This window comes from Myotis nattereri (genome assembly GCF_964212035.1).
Source record: "Myotis nattereri genome assembly, chromosome: 1".
NCBI lineage: Eukaryota > Metazoa > Chordata > Mammalia > Chiroptera > Vespertilionidae > Myotis > Myotis nattereri.
In genome coordinates, this window is record NC_138075.1 from 21572046 (window position 1) to 21590172 (window position 18127).

General features: G+C 54.3%; 1 protein-coding gene across 1 annotated transcript in view; it reads right to left on the reverse strand.

Moving 5' to 3' along the window:
* The window catches only part of TMEM63C (transmembrane protein 63C), a 63936-nt gene that overhangs the window by 11927 nt on the left and 33882 nt on the right, over positions 1-18127 (reverse strand). Inside the window, exons 7-16 of the mRNA XM_081098165.1 lie at positions 13991-14028; positions 10540-10682; positions 9090-9138; positions 6362-6470; positions 5007-5080; positions 4303-4383; positions 4066-4189; positions 3244-3377; positions 1774-1896; positions 1175-1328 (exon numbers count right to left, since the gene is read on the reverse strand). Coding sequence (XP_080954291.1) covers positions 1175-1328; positions 1774-1896; positions 3244-3377; positions 4066-4189; positions 4303-4383; positions 5007-5080; positions 6362-6470; positions 9090-9138; positions 10540-10682; positions 13991-14028 — 1029 coding nt within the window. The remainder of the gene's footprint in view (positions 1-1174; positions 1329-1773; positions 1897-3243; positions 3378-4065; positions 4190-4302; positions 4384-5006; positions 5081-6361; positions 6471-9089; positions 9139-10539; positions 10683-13990; positions 14029-18127) is intronic.

The window sequence follows — 18127 nt, forward strand, 5'->3', positions numbered from 1 at the left end:
AGGTCACAGTTCAATTCCAGGTCAAGGCACATGCCCGGGTTGCGGGCTCGATTCCTGGTGTGGGGTGTGCAGGAGGCAGCAGATCGGTGATTCTCATCATTGATGGTTCTCTCTCGCTCCCTCTCCATTCCTCTCTGAGATCAATAATATATATAACGAATCCCCAGGGAGAGCTGTGGAGCTCCTGCCTGGAGCCTATCGTGAAGATGACAAAGGAGGGCCCAAGTAAGCGAGAGAGAGAGAGAGAGAGAGAGAGAGAGAGAGAGAGAGAGAGAGAGAGAAAGTGTGTGTGAGGATAATCTGAAAAGAGGCCTTCTAGGCCTGTGACAACAGCCTGAGGCTATAGAATTTGGAATGGGCCAGCTTGGTTCCTGGACCCCCTGTCAGTATGGAGCATCTTCTGACTCAGGAATGGCTCCTGTGGGCCCAGCACTCCCATCTTGGAAGTGAGGGATTCAACACAGATCTGGGGTGTTCCTTCTACCAGAAGGCTGTGCTGGAGCTTACCGCACTCTTCCCACCCTCAACCCTATCCCTCACACACGGGCCCCGCTCTAGAACGTGGGGGACCAGAGCTGCCACACCTGCCATGCCTTCCGCTGCCCTTTCTGCACCGTTAGGCCTGGACGGTGGATCTAAAAAAGCTCTCTGAGCCCACGAGTGACTAGACCAGCGGTTCTCAACCTGTGGGTCGCGACCCCTTTGGGGGTCGAATGACCCTTCTACAGGGGTCGCCTAAGACTATCGGAAAACACATATATAATTACATATTGTTTTTGTGATTAATCACTGTGCTTTAATTAGTTCAATTTGTAACAATGAAATTGGGGGTCACCACAACATGAGGAACTGCATGAAAGGGTCGCGGCATTAGGAAGGCTGAGAACCACTGGACTAGACCATCCTTTTCCTCCAAACTCACCCCAGAACCTCTCTGCAGCTCCCCCACTCTCCCTTTGCTTCCCAGTCCCAGTCCCTAAGATGGGCAGCAACGAGTATTCGTCCCCTTTAGAACAAAGGAAACTCCATCCACCATTTACCCTGATGCCACCTCCACCAAAGTGTTGGTGCATGGGCTCTGCATCCATGTCCTCGTGGGCCCCCCATTCCATCCTCCTCTAAGTTCTTCCTTCCCCTCCCTGGCGCCCCAGGCTGGCCTGAGCAGAGGAGGTACCTGTAGCTTCTCGAGGGGGCGAGTGACGTTATACATGTCGATGGTGTTGATGATGATGGCGGGAGTGGTGAGGAAGAAGAAGAGGAAGAAGAGGAGGGTGTTGATTACGATGAAGCGGGCCCACCATTTGAAGCGGCGGACAGACAGGTGTTTCCTGGGAGGGATGGATGAAAGAGATGCACTTAGGACCCCAGGTCCCAGCCCTTCGACAGAGCCCACATGTCATTTCCTGCATGCCAGCTCTGGGCCAGGCTGCCCTGGTCTCATTCAGCCTCTTGGACCTAGACCTGCATGCCACTGGCTCTGGACCTTTCCCTCAATCATAGCCTTTGTAAAAGCTCTCAATATATCACACAGGTGAGCCAAAAAAATAGATGAGTTCTCTCTACAGGAGAAACCTTTCCCCCAGGAGTTGGTGCCGTCCTCACCTGTGGTGGGGTGGGCTTGGGGGTGGCAGAGGCTGGGGTCCTCAGGAGAGGATATGGCCCAGTCCAGAGGGGGCCGTAAATGGGCAAGAAAGTGGGCCCGATTCATCTTCCGTCCTCTTGCCCGTTGCCTTCTTCAGTCTCAAAGGGGAGGGGGCGGAAGAGGGGGCTTACCAAATAATGTCTTTGGGGTGCGGGGCAAAGGCAACCCTCCAGCGGTGGGATTTGATGATGGTGGTCACCGAGGACTGCTGGGGGCGCACCCCACACTGGACGAACTTGTAGTCCCTCAGGATGCTGCCGAGATGGGGGAAGGAGACAGAAGTCTAGGGGTGAAGATGACAGGCTTGGGGGGTCTCATGCCAGGGTTCCCCAGGTGGGGGCTCATACACTTCCTGGGGCCTCTTGAAGCCTTCGATATGTCTCCCAGGCCCTTAGAAGTGGGAAGATCCTGAGGTCTAGTCGCTGGAGGAAAGGGGTGTTAGAGGGAGGGACTGCCCAGGAAGGGGGGAGACCACATGGCTCTCAGTTAATGTCTTGGCCCCTTGACAGCAGAGATAACACCAAGACATTTTCTTTCTCACAGCTTGACAGGGGAGGTACTAATTTCACCCTCATCCAATTAGCAATATCTGCCAATCACGGAGTTCTTTCTGTGCGTCCAGCACTGTGCTTGTTGGTGATTAACATAATCCCAATGGCACAGATTACTAAATTGAGGTGCCTGAAGACACACACATAAAGGACCCCATCTTGGCCTTCTCCTCCACACTTCCGCCGTAATTAACCATGTCTCAGAACATAAGAAGCACAGTCTTATGTAGACGCAGTGTTTCATAGAACACGCACACTAATTAGAACATATATCCTTTCTTAAGCCTCTGGGAGCTGGACAGGGAAGATCTAAATAAGCAAATTTGACAGATAAGAAATTTGAGATTTGCAAAGTTGCACACAATTATTCGTGACTAATTGCTAGGCTATCCCACTGCTCCTTTGTAGGGCTGGGTGGGCGAGGACAGTGTTGTCCATGATCAGGCTCCTCAGGGAGAGGTGGGCCCCCGCGACCCTCAAGAGGCTGATTCTGGGGCTCTTGCCTATTTGATCCAGTCCTAAGGATCTAAGGATCCGTCCAGAACATTCTAGAGTGGACATAATCCACTCCTTATTAAGGTGGGGCTGCCAGAGGCTGGGGTCCGGGAGAGAGGAGGCTGAAGGCCAGGAGTGGGGAGGCCTGCAGCAGGAGAGGAGAAATGCAAGCTGGTCTTCTCTACCCTGACTGTCACTTGTGGTGAGGAGCGGATGATGAGTGATGAGGGAGAAAATGGGTATCGTTCTTGTCCCAGAAGAGGAACCAAGAGTTCAAAGGCTACTCTGACCACTCCTGTGATTGCGGCAAGGAAATAGGGGAGTGAGGCGCTCAGGACCTGGTGTAACCAGAGACAAGCTGAGCTGGCCCCTGGGGGAAAGGGTGTGGCCCTGCTCTGGGCAGGAGATGGCGCTGCCTGTGAGGACATGCAGGGGCTGGGGAGGGCAGGATATTGCAAACTGGAGAGAGGCTCTCTCATCCTCCCCTTGGCTGAAATTCAGGGAAGGAGGTAGCTTCAGAGAAGCAGAGGCCCACTCCTGGCATGGGACATTCACCGCGTCGCCATCCTGGTGTCCTGGAAGGTGACAAAGATCAGGTCCAGACGCTTCAGCGGAACGCGGCTGAGCTCAGCGTTGAATTCATCGGTCAGCTGCTCCTCCAGCTCACTGTAATATTGCTCTGCGTCTACCTGGGAGAGAGGGGCCCTCAGAGCTGGGGGCAGAGCTCCGGGAAGGCCTTGCCTGGACACAGGGCAGTGGGCCCGAGGCCTCCGTTCATTCCCAGCTCCCAGGGAAGCCTGGCTCAGGACCCAGGTGGGCTCAAAGCACCCAACTCTAGAACAGGAAGAGGCTTCAACTCTAAAACTAGCTCCCTGCTTCTAGGTCTGGGGAAAGTGAGGCACAGCTGGGGGTTAGGGGTGCTTTTGGATTTTGAGTGGACTCCAGAGGAGTGAAAGGGTATGTTTGCAGCATTTTCAGGAAAGGGGGTTGATTCTTTCTCTGACTAGAGCTCAGTGCTGCCCTGAAGCAAGTGTTCGAGTCTCGAGGCTGCCTTCCAGCCACAATGGGTGGGTGATAAGACGAAGCCCACTGCCTTCAAGTGTTCCTGTCCTATCTCTTCGAAGGCCCGAGGCCTGGCAGGCTACTGCAGCCCAGTGTTTTCTCTCTGGTCCTCCCATCCAAGACTAGAAGTGGGACAAAGCAAGCCTCCCTGGTCCCTCCTCTACATTCTCCACGGAGGCAGGAGGGGTGGGGAGGAAGGCAGGGCCTGGGGTCTGAGGGTGCAGGCTGGGCCACTTCCTGAGCCCTGGACAGAGCCTGGAGACCCAGGGCCCCAGCCCTTCCTCTGTTGTGTCCCCGGATACCTGTGCCACTTACCTCTTTGAAGCAGGTCCAACATTTGCAAAAGCACAAGCGGGAACAGGGGTGGATCCTGATCATCACTCTCCCATGCCTCTTGGCCTTGGCCGTGTAGTAGAGCCGGCCCCGCATCGCATGGCGCCTGTCAGCGGCAGGCAATGGGGAGCGGGAGGGTCTTGTAGTCAGGAGTCAGCGGAGCCACACCCTCCCATTTTACCCCCATCCCAGAGGCAGATGGCCCCGCTGCAGCCTCACCTTTGATCGTCCAAGTCAATGAGGGTCCTGACGTTATAGCAGAAGTGGACTCTGGTCACTACGCACCCTGGATAGGCCTCGCTGCAGCCACAAACATGGATGCTGAGCCAGCTGTGGAGCTGAGGATGTGCCACACCACCCTGGGCCCAGAGCTACAGCCCACAGAGCTGGGGGCTCAGCTGCCTATGGTTCCTGAGTCTTGGATGGAGAATCCAGCTCTTGCTCTTAAAGCCAAACTTTGGGGTTGATCCCTGTAATCTGAGATTTGCCACATCCTTCCCAGATGACCCAGAACAGGGCCCAGGGGCAGAGCTAGAATGACTGCTCATGGAGAGAGAGAGAGAGAGAGAGAGAGAGAGCTCCTGGGGCTGGACACTTGGGTGACAACAGATGCCCCAAGATGACTTATCCTAGGTGACTGTGGCCCAGGAACACCCTGGGCTCGTAGTTGGAGTGACGAGGGAAAGGAAAACTAGCTCCCCCACAATACCCATGCTATGCAGGGAACCCCTGACTTTAGAAGACCTGCTGTGGCTCTAGGACTCCCCCATTCTGAAAGGCTGATCTTTAGCCCAGTCCAGGGTGAGCTACCACCTGGGGTGTCTCTCACCTCACCCTCCTGTGCTGACTCACTACCCACAGAAGAATCCAGGCAGGGTTACTGGGAGGAGGCCATCCATGCTTAGTCCATCCAACCCACTTACTGAAAATGCTTTATGATGATATCAGGGTCTTGGATGCTTCTGGGGACATAGGTGATCATCAGTGTCCTTGTGACCTAGGTGGGGAGGGTACATGGAGAAGGAAGACTGCTTACTCGGGACCTGGATGTCTGGGGCTTTGGGGGGCCCTGCAGCATCTAGAGCAGGCCTGCTACTTGCCAGGCCTGGAAGGCAGAAGCCTTTGGGGTGCTCTTTCAGGGGTTTGTGGATTGGGGTTCTGGGGTGAGGTCAAGTCAATCAGCTCATCAGGATGGATGGCCTCGAAGGAGCGGATTCCACTCCATTGAACCTTTGAAAGGCTGAGGGCAGGAGCCAGGGATGTTCCTCTGAGCTGGTTCCCTTCCCCACCAGAGCCGCACCACGCACGCCCCTCCCCTTGCGGTGCCTGCCCACAGCCCCTGGGCGCTCCCCTCACACCCCAAAGACGCCCAAGCACTTCAAACACGGGGCCTCTTTCCTGACCTTGGCAGCTTGCCCAGCCCACATGCAGAGCAAGGAGTGAAGAAGAGTTAAAGCTCCAAACACAGCCCTCAGCCAGCGATGGAGAGGGAGTAGGTGACTCTCCCCACTAGCTTCAGCAGCTCTAGGGCACACACTCTACTCCGATTCTCAGCGTTTCCCATGGGATTAGAGGCCAATTCTCAGCGTTTCTCATGGGACTAGGGGCTGGCTCCCACAGTGGTGAATTGCCTCTTCCGGCCCCTTTATCAGAGGTCTTTCCTCCTAGTCCTACTGCCCTCCCCCCGCCCCCCAGGGTCCAGTGGTCTTTCCTGGGAATCACCTCCCAAATAAACCAATGCCACTCAAATCCTTGTCTCGGGGTCTGAATGGGAGATGGGATAAGGGTAACCCAAACCAAGACAGTGGGGAGACACAGGGGCAAGACATGGGGTTGCTGAATTTAGGAAGACTTTGGAAGGCCAAGGAGGTTGGGCATGGTTGGAGTGGGCCAGGCTAGTGAAAATATTTACGGTACCCAGTGGTTCAGCAGGAGACACTGGCCACTGAGGATGCAGAGCCCTGCTGGGCTAGGGGTTTCTTAACTTTTGAGTTTTCAGACGGTGAGGAGGTCCAGGGATCTCTAGAGAGGGGACGGGGCAGCAAGAGTGCAGGGGTAGGAGGCACCAGGGAGCAGCTAATTACCAACCAGTTTGGAAGTGAGTCAGTGGTTTCACGACTGGGATGGCTGTGCAGTTCAGAGGGCTAAGGAGAGACTTCTCCCTACAGGGCTGCAGAATGTGCCCCACTGAGAAGCCTCTGAGGCTGGGAGTGGGGAGGTCCAGCTGGGGAGGGGCTCCAGCTGGGAGGGAGCAGTTCTGGCAGCTCCTTTCACTTACCTTGGAGTTCCTCCTGGGCACAAACCCTAAGCAGTGATGAGCCATGAAGAGGAGGTTGGTGATGAAGTACAAGAAGGCAAAGGAGGTGTGCAGCCACAGGATCTTATTACTGCCAGGGGCAAGACACAGGAGGTGAGACCCCTCTCCCACCCACAGTCTCCCAGGACCCCCTCTCCCACCCACACAGCCCCCCCAGAACCCCCTCTCCCACCCACACAGCCCTGCCAGGACCCCCTCTCCCACCCACACAGTCTCCCCAGGACCCCCTCTCCCACCCACAATCTCCCAGGACCCCCTCTCCCACCCACACAGTCTCCCCAGGACCCCCTCTCCCACCCACAGTCCCCCCAGGACCCCGTCTCCCACCCACACAGTCTCCCCAGGACCCCCTCTCCCACCCACACAGTCTCCCCAGGACCCCCTCTCCCACCCACACAGTCTCTCCAGGACCCCCTCTCCCACCCACACAGTTCCCCCAGGACCCCCTCTCCCACCCACACAATCTCCCCAGGACCCCCTCTCCCACCCACACAGTCTCCACAGGACCCCCTCTCCCACCCACACAGTCTCCCCAGATTCCCTTCTCCCACCCACACAGAATCCCCAGATTCCCTTCTCCCACCCACACAGAATCCCCAGGACCCCCTCTCCCACCCACACAGAATCCCCAGGACCCCCTCTCCCACCCACACAGAATCCCCAGGACCCCCTCTCCCACCCACACAGAATCCCCAGGACCCCCTCTCCCACCCACACAGAATCCCCAGGACCCCCTCTCTCACCCACACAGAATCCCCAGGACCCCCTCTCCCACCCACACAGTCCCACCAGGACCCCTTCTCCCACCCACACAGAATCCCCAGGACCCCCTCTCCCACCCACACAGAATCCCCAGGATGCCCCTCTGTTGCTTCCAGACACTCGGGGTCTTTGGAAGGGATGGCGAGGGCGAGATGGGGGTATCCCGCCCGCTAATGAAGCTAACATTCATTGAGTGCTTACTATATGCCAGACCCACAGTCTCCCCTCAGGGTGGGACTATCAGGGGTGGGCAAACTTTTTGACTCGAGGGCCACAATGGGTTCTTAAACTGGACCGGAGGGCCGGAACAAAAGCATGGATGGAGTGTTTGTGTGAACTAATATAAATTCAAGGTAAACATCATTACATAAAAGGGTACGGTCTTTTTTTTTTTTTAGTTTTATTCATTTCAAAAGGGCTGGATCCGGCCTGCGGGCCGTAGTTTGCCCACGGCTGCACTAGACTCTCACACTAGGTGACTATCTTCGTGTCACCCTGAGGGTCAGGGTGGTAGGTGATCTCCCTAGGTCCCTCCTAGCCATAGCAGCAGCCCTTGGACTCTTCACTACTATGTCGTGCTGCCAGTGGCTGTGGCTCAGATCCCCACAGCTAACCGACCTCTGGGATGAGGGAATCTGGGGTCATACTCAGGCCTGGAGGAAGGAGGGCCCACCGATTCATGACACCTCCCCTGGGGCAGGAAGAGTGGGGGCACTTGAGCTTTGGGCCCAAGTGATGCTGGCCCCAGGCATCTGGCCAGGATGAGTGTTCAGAAATAGGGCCCACCTTATTTGGGGCGGTTGGAGGAGAAAAAGGCTGCCTTGTCTCAAAATACCTCCTCACCACTCGTCCTGGTGCCTGACATTCACCTAACATTCCTCATCTAGTGTCGACCCTCAGGTTCCTCAGAGGGGGCAAGGTTATGTGATCTCTAAGGAACACTCTGGCTCTCTGCCAATATGGATTTATGGATGTTGAAGACTCTACTGCCTTATATAGAATTGCCAGGAAGGTGTAGGTTCCTCACAAGAGTGATGGCCCGGGGAGAAGCTGGTAAGCTCTGCTCTGGGGTTGGCGGCACCCCAGGAGGAGATGGCTGAAAGGGAGGTGAAAGGAGACCATGACCCCATTCTGCTGATTGGGGAGTTTGGTGCATTGCAGGGGTGTGGAGGCAGAGGCAGAGGGGTGGGGGAGGGGAGGCGGGGCAGGAGTGTATGAACCCCCACTCACACCTGCTGGAACTGCTGCTTCTGCTTTCTCAGGAAGTTGGCCCCACCTGGCCAAGGCACCTAGTGCATCTATTTTCTCAGCATGACCAGCAGGGCTCCACTGGGCTCAGTACAAATTGATTTGACCACCCTTTGGTTTGGCTGAGGTTAAAACCCATGGTTCCTGGACCATGAGGGCTGGAGGGGGCTTAGAGATCATGTCCAACAGTCCTTCGCCCACCACAAACTAGGGATGAAGCTCAGAGGGGTGGGTGCACTGTCCCAGACCCAGGGCACCTAGTGGCAGAGGTGGGGCCTGAACCCAGGTTCCTCCATCCCTCCACTGTGGGAATCAGGCCTATGCTTCACTCGACTACCTGGCCCTATTTTGGGGCAGGGAAGCAATACCTTAATTATTGGCTATTATGGGGTCTTTGCCTGTTGGGAACTGACTAAGCAAATAGGGACATCTTTCCAAGTCTTCAGGAATGGCTGGTTTGGGTAGTTCCGCCCTTTATAGGGAACACTGGGACACCATGAGTTCTGCCCCACAAAGAGAATATAACTACTGGCATCTCACTGAGGGCCTGGGTTCCCAAGGAAATCAGGCCTTTCTTATCAGCAAAATGGTGCCCACGCTATGTACCTCACGTTGAACCTTCTCTCCCCACCAACACTCCCAGCCCGTAGAATGGGAGGTAAGAGGATCAGGTACCTACTCTGTGGAGATATTGACAATGGTGGTCCGACCAAAGTGACTGTGCCAGTCTGCAAGAGAAGAAAGTTGCTGTCCTCAAGCCCGGCTCCTCGATTGCCATGGGGAGCCAGTATTCAAGGCTCTCGAATGAGTGCCCAGGGATGCTGGCCTGCGACCTGCTCTTCCTTCTAGCTCCCCAGAGCTTCTCCCCAGCTCCCAACAGAAACGGCAGACGCCTCTTCTTTCCCCTGGGCCTGCTGATGGGGGCTCCTTGGCCATCAGGCAAGACCGAGTCTTGGTGTGGCGTCCCCAGAGCACGACTGACACATAACTGACGCCCGTTAATGCTTGTTGAGGGAACCAGGCCATGAGTGGAATAATGAAATTAGCAGCACTGTTACCACTGGCAACAATGACAAGGACCCGAAACTCCAGAAAATGTGATGCTCCCTCTTTCGGACAGAGAAAAATCCTTCTGGCTAAGTGTGTTTGTCCGTGGAGACAGCTCCATGTTTTGTGAGATCCCGTGTTATACTGACATTGCCAACGCACTAGCTTAGGATGAGACTCTGGAAAGACAGGATCAGCAGTTTGCTCGGGTGGTGGTATCTAAAGGCATGCAGACTGTGCTATGTTGAGTTCACTGAGGCCTACCTGTGGCCTGAGGAAAAATAAGTAGAAACCTGAGCAATTAGAGTAAAACTGGCCACCACCGGGGCATTGAAGGTGCTATTCTAGACGACCTCGCTGTACAGCCTTCCTACAGCTCTGTCCATCTTCCTGTTTCTAAATGAAACACTGGCTGTTATTCACCGAGCACCTACTGCATCAGGCATTGTGCCAGGCACTCAACACGCATCATCTCCCAATCCTCATGACAGTCCAGGAAACGGAGCCCTGGGGAAATGGACTTACCAAAGACAAGATTAAATAATTTGCTAGATTGGGCAAAGGTATTTTCTGGGAAGGAGATGTGGGTCAAAGTTGGGGAATCAAGGTTTTTCTGTCTTTGAAGCCCAAGCCTTCACCCACGATGCTATTTTGTCAAAAGGATTTACTCTGTTTTATAACAAGTGTGGGGAGACGCCTTATGAGACAAATTCTGCACTTATGATCTGTCCATCAGAGTGGATACAGGAAGAACTCAGGTTCAGGGACTTTACATCATAAAAGGGCTTCCAGGAACACCTGGCCAGGTGAGGTATGGGGTGGCAGCATTCAGTTCTAGACTGAATTATTCCTGGGTGTCTGCTAGGTGCCAGGCTCTGGGTTAAACTTGTGACAAAGGAGGTATCATTTCCAGTCTCCAGGTGAGAAGACTGAAGGATAGGCTGCTAGGTCACATAACTAATTCTGAGAAGTGGAATTAAAATGTAGATTTCTAGACTCCCAGGACCTAAGTTCTGTCCTGCCTACCAGGCTGCCTCTCAGGTCTAGGGGCCCAGGCCCAGGGCCTGCTGAGCGCTGCCTACCCAGCACATTCCCGCTGTAGTTGATGGGCAGAATAATGCCCAAGGAGGGGATGCAGAGGATGAGCACGTAGATGATGAGATGATACTGGAACGTGATGTAAATGCGGGCATCATCTCCACATTTGCTGATCAGATCTCTGTTCCTGGAAGAGACATAGACAAGGACACTCCTCAGGAGCCAATGTGGCCACAGCTTAAGTCAGGGGTGGGGAGAGGGAGGGAGAGGAAAGGGAGAGAAGATTACCACCTTAACCTGAAGTTTGAATTTTTTTGAAATATCACCCTTCTTTTTAAGGCCTCTGTTATGCCTGAAACGTATTTCACTGAATTCCACAGGCATAGCAAAGTTAGAGGCTCTGCCACACTTAATACAGAACACTCTTGAAATCAGGCATTCATTTGGTCTTTTTCTTGCGTCTTCAAGCATTTTAAGTGCTTGCTAAGGTGCAGGCAACTGACAAACCACTAGGTGCATCAAGATGCATCCTACTTTTAACAAATTATTTATTTTAATTCTTTACATTAAAAAGGAGCACTTAAAATCACAACGAGATATCACTTCATACTGCCAGATTGGCCAAAGTTAGAAACTGAATATACGCCCATCCTATGACCTAGCAATTCCATTCCTAGGTTTATATCCAACAGAAATGCATGCACCTGTGCATCAAAAGACATGCATAAGGATTCCATAGATGCATTATTTGTAATAGTCCCAAACTGGAAACAACCTAAACGTCTATTAAAGGTGGAATGGATATAGAATTGTGAGATATACAGTGTCGAAAAAGATGTATACATACTTTAAGAGCTGATAGCTGTTAAATGAAATGTATTTTAATAAATACTTCCTTTATAATTATTCAAAGCGTTTGCATACATTTTTAGGGATACCCTATATATGCATCTGTGTGAGCAGCTGCTCACCTCACCTTTGAACTTTCCCAGCTGCCATTCACCAATCCCCCACCCCACACTCCTATCTATAAACAGACACCATCCTGAGTTTCCTGCTCAGAAATAGGGATTAGCTCGCTACTGCCTCTAGATCTCCATCACGCTGAGATTCTCAGTATGGTAGCCAAGATCCCAGCTGACCCTTCCAGCCCAAACAGTGAGCTCCTCTCTTGCCATGTACCCTTGCTTCTAGCCACATCCAAAGAATCACCATTCGGGACATTCCCTGCCCATCTCTGCCCCAAACCTTTGCTCACACAAGTCTTTATTTTGATGGGCTTTCACATCACAGTGGTGAAATTCTTCCCATCCTTCAAGGCCTAGCTCAAAACTCTGCTTCTCCTGATCCTCCTAGAATTTCTTGCTCTCCTAAATGCCCTTTGCACAGCAATTCTTAGGTCTTTGTAGTAAGTCCTGTTAACCCTTTGCTTCTCCAACTAGACTGCATGGCCTTTATGCACTGGGCCTCTGGCCTCCTTGTCCCTGCTCAGTAAGTGTATTGAGCTGTCTTCTAGACATTGCTCTCAAAGTCAGCAGGATGCACAGTGCACTGCCCAGCCCTCCTCCCCTCCCAGGTCATGTGTTCATGTGTTTCTGATGGAGGGGCCTTTGGGTGCCGTGGGGGCAGCGGGAAGAGGATTCTCACACAGACACACCCTCCCCCCTCCGCCCATACACACTGACTTCCCACTGACCTCCAGGTCCAGGTGTGCACACACGAACAGCTGTACATACTGATTTGACCAACGTAGTGACCTGCATCTTTTATTTCACACTCACATGCACATCACACAGACACCTACTACATAAGCTTTATGTTTTGCATGTATGTTCCCCTCTCCCAACACAGACACTTTCTCCCCTGCCCTGTGTATATCCACTGACATGTCAGCAAACAGCAGAGAGAATCCAGAAAGTCGGCCTCAAACTAACCTTTGCTCCCAGACCTGAGGATGTGGTCAGCATGGGCAGGCCCATTCATCCAGTTTTTCCTCCCTCTTTCCCATGCAAAGGGCTGCCTGATTTGCCATCATGCCCTGCCCATCATTCATGAATTTGCTAACCCAGGAGCCTAGAGCCAGCCCATACAGACTCTGAATGTTCAGATGCATTATCGGTTGTTTTTAAAATGCAAAAATAGTAAATGCTGGTTGGAAAGAAAAGAAAATTCCCCGGAAACTGTTGACAGGGTTTGCCTCTGCGGAGGGGTTCGCGAAGAGGGGCGTGAGAGACTGAAGGCGGACATGTATGTTTCTCTTAATGAAATGTATTTATGTGAGCTTGTGCATGCTTTAAAAGTTAACAAAGCAAAACTAGAGGAGGCGCCAAGAAATAAAAGTCTCCTCTCTGCTTCCTCCCACATGGGGCTAAGCTTCCTGAACCACACACCCATTTGCCACATCGCTTTCTGGGGACTCGGAGGAATCATGAAAGAAGACTGGACGCCAAGGCCCTGGGGAACTCCCCATCAGTGGGGTTGGGGCTCAACACCAGAGGCTGTTGGTCGTAAGCCTGGCTTGGATTCCCAAGGCCCAGCCAGGCTGCCCTGTGCTCCCACAGTTCCTGGGCCCTTCAACAGTCTGGGGAAAGAGAGCCGCCCTGGTGTGGCTCACCCAGTTGGGGGCTTGGGACAATGTGCGGATGCTCCCAGCAAAGCCCTTGAATGGTGGGTGTGGAGGCCCACGAGAAAGAAGTCCTCCGAGTCTTTGCAAAGAAGCAAATTAGCAGGCCTCCCTTGTGTAGGTGGCCTGGGGGTGGGGGTGGGGTGCGGGGACAGTGAGGTTACAGCCCAGGGCAGGCATCACCAGGCAGGAAAGGAACCTGGAGGAGGAGTTTGAAGGACAAGCAGGGCAGGATGAATGGGGATATTTAGAGCGCGCCCAGGAGCGTGCAGGGCTCTGAGGTGGAGTCAGAGCTGTGTGCATGTGTGCATGTGTGCACGTGTGCATGCGTGTGGGCGCATATGTATACACACGCAGTGGGCCACAGAGCTCTGGAAAGTATTTGCTTGACTGAAGTGTTTGGCTGGATGGGAGGATCGGGACAACAGTCACTAGGGGTCTGACTCCTCACCAGATGGGTCTGGCACTAAGGAGGTCCCGAAGGTGAGGAGGGCGAGGGGCTGTCCCTCAGGCGCCGAGGTTGAGAGAGAAAGCCCACCCTTCTGCCCAGTGGGTTTCCCCCCCATTTTGACAAACAGCACTGGGGTGTCCTTTTCCTGGTGCGGAGTTCCTGAAAGCATGTTTATGAGCATGTGGACGTGGCCCTTTCTTGAGGGCTGGGGCAGAGATAAAGTGGGCTGTGGGCCACATCCAGGTCCCATGTCACCAACTGCAACCCCGGAGAGCGTCCTCTGCCTGAGCCACAAGGAGGGGGGAGGGGGGATGGGGACACAGAGATCAGGCCCAGGCCAGCATGCAGGTAGGAGGCTCCGCCCACCCTCCCCCAAGAAGGCCGCTCTGCTGTCACAAGCTCAGAAAGCTCAGGCACTTACTTCATGGTGATGGTGTTGATGAACCAGGCATAGGAGCCCTGGGGGGAAAGGAGAGGAAGTGTGAGAAAATCCAGGCCTGGGCCAGCCCCACCCAGCTCTGGGAACCCAGGCAGCCACATCATCCCAGGCAGCAGGCAGCGTCCATGCGGCTCTCCTTCCCAGGCAAGAGAAAGAGCCCGAGACCTGGGAGGAGGCCGATTCGGGCTGGACCGGTGGTGACTGCTGAGAAAGATGTCTCCCCGTGAGGGAGTTGATATTCCTGCCGTCTGGCATCCTGTTACAGGAAATGATGCTTGGGCCGGAGAGAGAGACGGGACTCTTTCTGGGGTGCACATCAGTTGCTTTCCATCTGCCTCTGAATGCTTCCTTCTGGGAAATGGCCCTCCCCCATGCAGGTAGCCCAGTGCCCAGGCTGTCCATCAAGTAGGCAGCTGCCAACATGGTCAGGTGACCATCAGGAGCATGACCCAACTAGGGCCAGTCAGGATTCTCCTAAGGGGATTGATATGGGTGTTGGGAGAGAGGGTTCCTGCACTTTGGTAAATGCCACGCAGCCTGGAGTGGCTTGGCGCCCTCTTCCATGCCACATGCAGGATCTTGTCTGAGAAAAAGCCGGTTCAGAAGAGAGAGGACCAGAGAGGGGATCCTGGTGACAACACTAGACTTGCTGGATCCAGCTGTACCTGAGGCAGCTGCTTCTCTTGGACCTCCCCACCTCAAAGCCACACATTAGCCTTTGTTGTAACACTAGTGTGAGTTGGGTTTCTTCTCTTGCATCTGAGGGTCCCGTTCGTATGCCTTTCTCTGGGGCTCTGGCTGTCTGGAGTGTCTGCGTGGTGGAGAAAGGTAGCCTGGGCCTTGGGGGCGGGGCTGGGAGGGCCTAGAGTGGGAGGCTGCTTGGGAAGAGCATGATGAGGGCTGACTGGGGCCCAGTGCTGTAAGAGCTGCCAGGTCTGGCAGCTGGGTAAGTTACCCTGGTGCATGCTTCCTTCTGGGCCCCCAGGGGGTTTGACAAAACCTTGGAAAAGGTTGTCCTCATTTGGGGGGAAGCACATCAGTGAACCAGGCAGGCCCATTGGCTGACGGTCCCTGGAGCCACACAGATTGGGAAGGGGGGTGTCCCCAAAGGAAACAATGAGGGGCAGGCAAACAAGGAATGAAGGATGTTCCTTGCTCCCTTCGGCATAAGGCCCACCTTCTAAGTCCCTGTTCCTGTGTTGAGTTGGTTGACAGTGGGAATGTCCACGGGGACAGTGCACCTCAGGGGGGACCATTCCCCAGGGCATAGCTGGGGAACTAAAGTAAGGTCAGATGCCCAGGAATGAGTCAGCACCACAGTAAGGAATAGCAGGATGAGGGCAGCAGCGAATGGGAAGGTCCCCAGGGAGCGGGGAACAGCTAGATGAGAGTGGGGCTGAGTCCTGCGGCCACTCCTCACTGCATGGAGTCTCTCTACAGCTCAGCCCTGGGCAGACAGGGCTGTGGTTTACTACAGGACAAGTAGGTTTGCTGACAGCCCCTCCTGGTTACGCACACACCTTCCCGGAACCACGTCACAGGGTACAGCACAGGGCAGAGCTGGGAAGGAGAAGCGTGGCCTATGTACCCATGAAAATCACTTCGACACAGATGGGTGAGCACGTGTGGACCCATCTCTCTCTCTCTCTCTCTCTCTCTCTCTCTCTCTCTCTCTCTCTCTCTCTCACACACACACACACACACACACATGCGCACATACATCCATACACACCTGCATACACATCGCAGCTCTGAGAGGCATTCATAGAACTTAACAGCTGAACACTGGGCCCGAGAACCGCCTCTCGTCTTCTCCCCACCCCATGCAGGAAATGGCCACAAGTTCCAGGGGCCAGCTTAGCTGGCAAGACCCAGTGACAGTGGCCAGTTCACCGCACCCCTCTTGGTGGCCACATCCTCCCCACTCTGCCATATGGGGTAATGCCCGCTGCCCTGACAGGCTCGGGCACCTGGCGAGACGGTTTGCTTCCCACACCCCTCAGCCCGGCTCAGTCCCTCACCCAGGCTGGGGCACTCGCCCTCCTTGTGGAACGAACTTCTACTCTCTTCAGTTTGACCGCCCTTTAGCTGCCATGATTTTTCTCTTAATACTTTAAAAATAAAATGATTTTTGTCACTGTACAAAAATTAAAAATACCAACCAAAGTGTTGTTTCTAAAAATAAACCCAAGAGCCACCTCAAGAGGCAGGAGTGACTTTCCTTGCTCTGCGGAGGAGGAACCTGCCTGAGGCTCCCACTCCCATCGAGAGATCCTGGCAGGTAAAGGGACCCGCTCTCTTGGAGGGATGACCAGAAGGAATATGGTTCTACTTACTCCTTGCACCCAACAGCTAGAGCTGTGTCAAGTCCTAATACCCCACAGGCTGGGCTGGTGCTGGGACAGCAGTGAGCTAGCCCAGGTCAGCACTGGCTCTCACTGGGAAGCGCCCACACTGGGCTGCGGGGTGGGTGTATCATTACAGGCCGCGTTAGGGGCGCTGAAGAAAAGGGATGCTTTCCCTGTGAGTAGATAGCAAAGGATCTGGACCCCGATGGGGTGGGGAAGTGGTGCTTGAGCTGGAGTCTAACAAGGGTGGGTGTGTTGGCTCAGAGAGGGCCAGTGGGGGAGGTGGAGAGGGAAGAGCAGGGGAGGGAGGTGGCACTTTTGAGGCTCTAAAACAGGGGTGGGGAAGCTTTTTCCTCCCAAGGGCCATATGTAATTTTTTTTAACATCATTCTCAGGCCATACAAAATTATCAACTTAAAAATCAGCCTGCTACCTTTGGTCAAACACTTAATTAACTCACCCCTAATTAATGCCTTGGCAGGGCCTGGCCAAATGATTCCACAGGCCTTATACAGCCCACTGGCTGGACGTTCCCACCCCTGATCCAAAAGATGGCCAGGGGTCAGGGGTGAAGGAGTTGGAAGGAGATAGACTGACAAGTGGGCAAGAGGCCAAACCACGAGATAAAGGTGCACTAGGAATTTACACCAAGAGCATTAGGAAGCCACGGAAGTTTTAGCAGGGGAATGGGTGTCCCCACTCATGTGGATCACTCTGGATGGGGTCCGGGGTCGGTGTGGACCTAGAAATCAGTTACAGCCACTGCAGTCATCCAAGCAAGAGACTGACAGGGGCCTGGACAGGGATGGGGCAGAGGTGGAGGGAAACAAAGCCGAGAAGGTCAAAGCCACACAACGGGGTCATGAGCTGGTCGTGCCCAGGGGCCTGGGCAAGAGCACAGGAGGCGCGCCTGGTGGATGGTGGGAAGAGCCTGAGAGCAGGGAGCCAGGGAGGGAGATCATGGCCTGTGTGGACATATTCAATGCAAGTGCCTTTACAGTATTCATGTGGATGTAGTTTTTAAACTAATTTGTTGGTTTTTAGAGAGAGAGGAATGGAGAAGGACACACAGAGAGAAACAGCAATGTGAGGACAGCATCAACTGGCTGCCTCCTGCACGCCCCCACCGGGATCCAGCCCACAACCCGGGCATGTACCCTTGACTGGGAATCAAACTGATAGCCTTTGGTGCCCGGGACGACGCCCCATCCTCTGAGCCACACCGGCCAGGGCATGTGGAGATGTGTTGAGGCCATTGGATAAAGGGGGCAGGAGCCCAGAGGAAGGCTTAGCTGGAGATGGAGACGTAGGAGGGATCCGTGTAGAGGTGGCAACTGAAGTCACGAGTGGGATGACATTGCCGTGAGGGGGAGGAGGCGAGGGTCTGGGGTCAGCTGTGGGGGCTCCCGGCGTGGGGGGAACAGACAGAGGTAGAAGGAAAACTCAGAAAGCATGAAGTCGACCGAAGCAACCAGAAGTGCCTTCTCAAGACGGGGAGGATGGACTACAGGGTCAGCTGCTCTGAGAGATGAGACGAGAGCTGAGGAACGTCCCCTGGGTCACCCGGCCTGGGACCACGATGACCTTGGGGCTGTCTGGACCAGGGAACCAGGGAGGGGGATTAACCATCTGTGGAGTGTGGGGGGGGGGGGGGGTGGAAGCCACATTGGAGGGAGCTGAGGAGTGTATGGGAGGTGAGAAAATATAGCACACACGGCGGCTATGGCAGGGCAGGGGGAGACCGGCTGTTTTGGGGGTTTTGGGGGGGCAA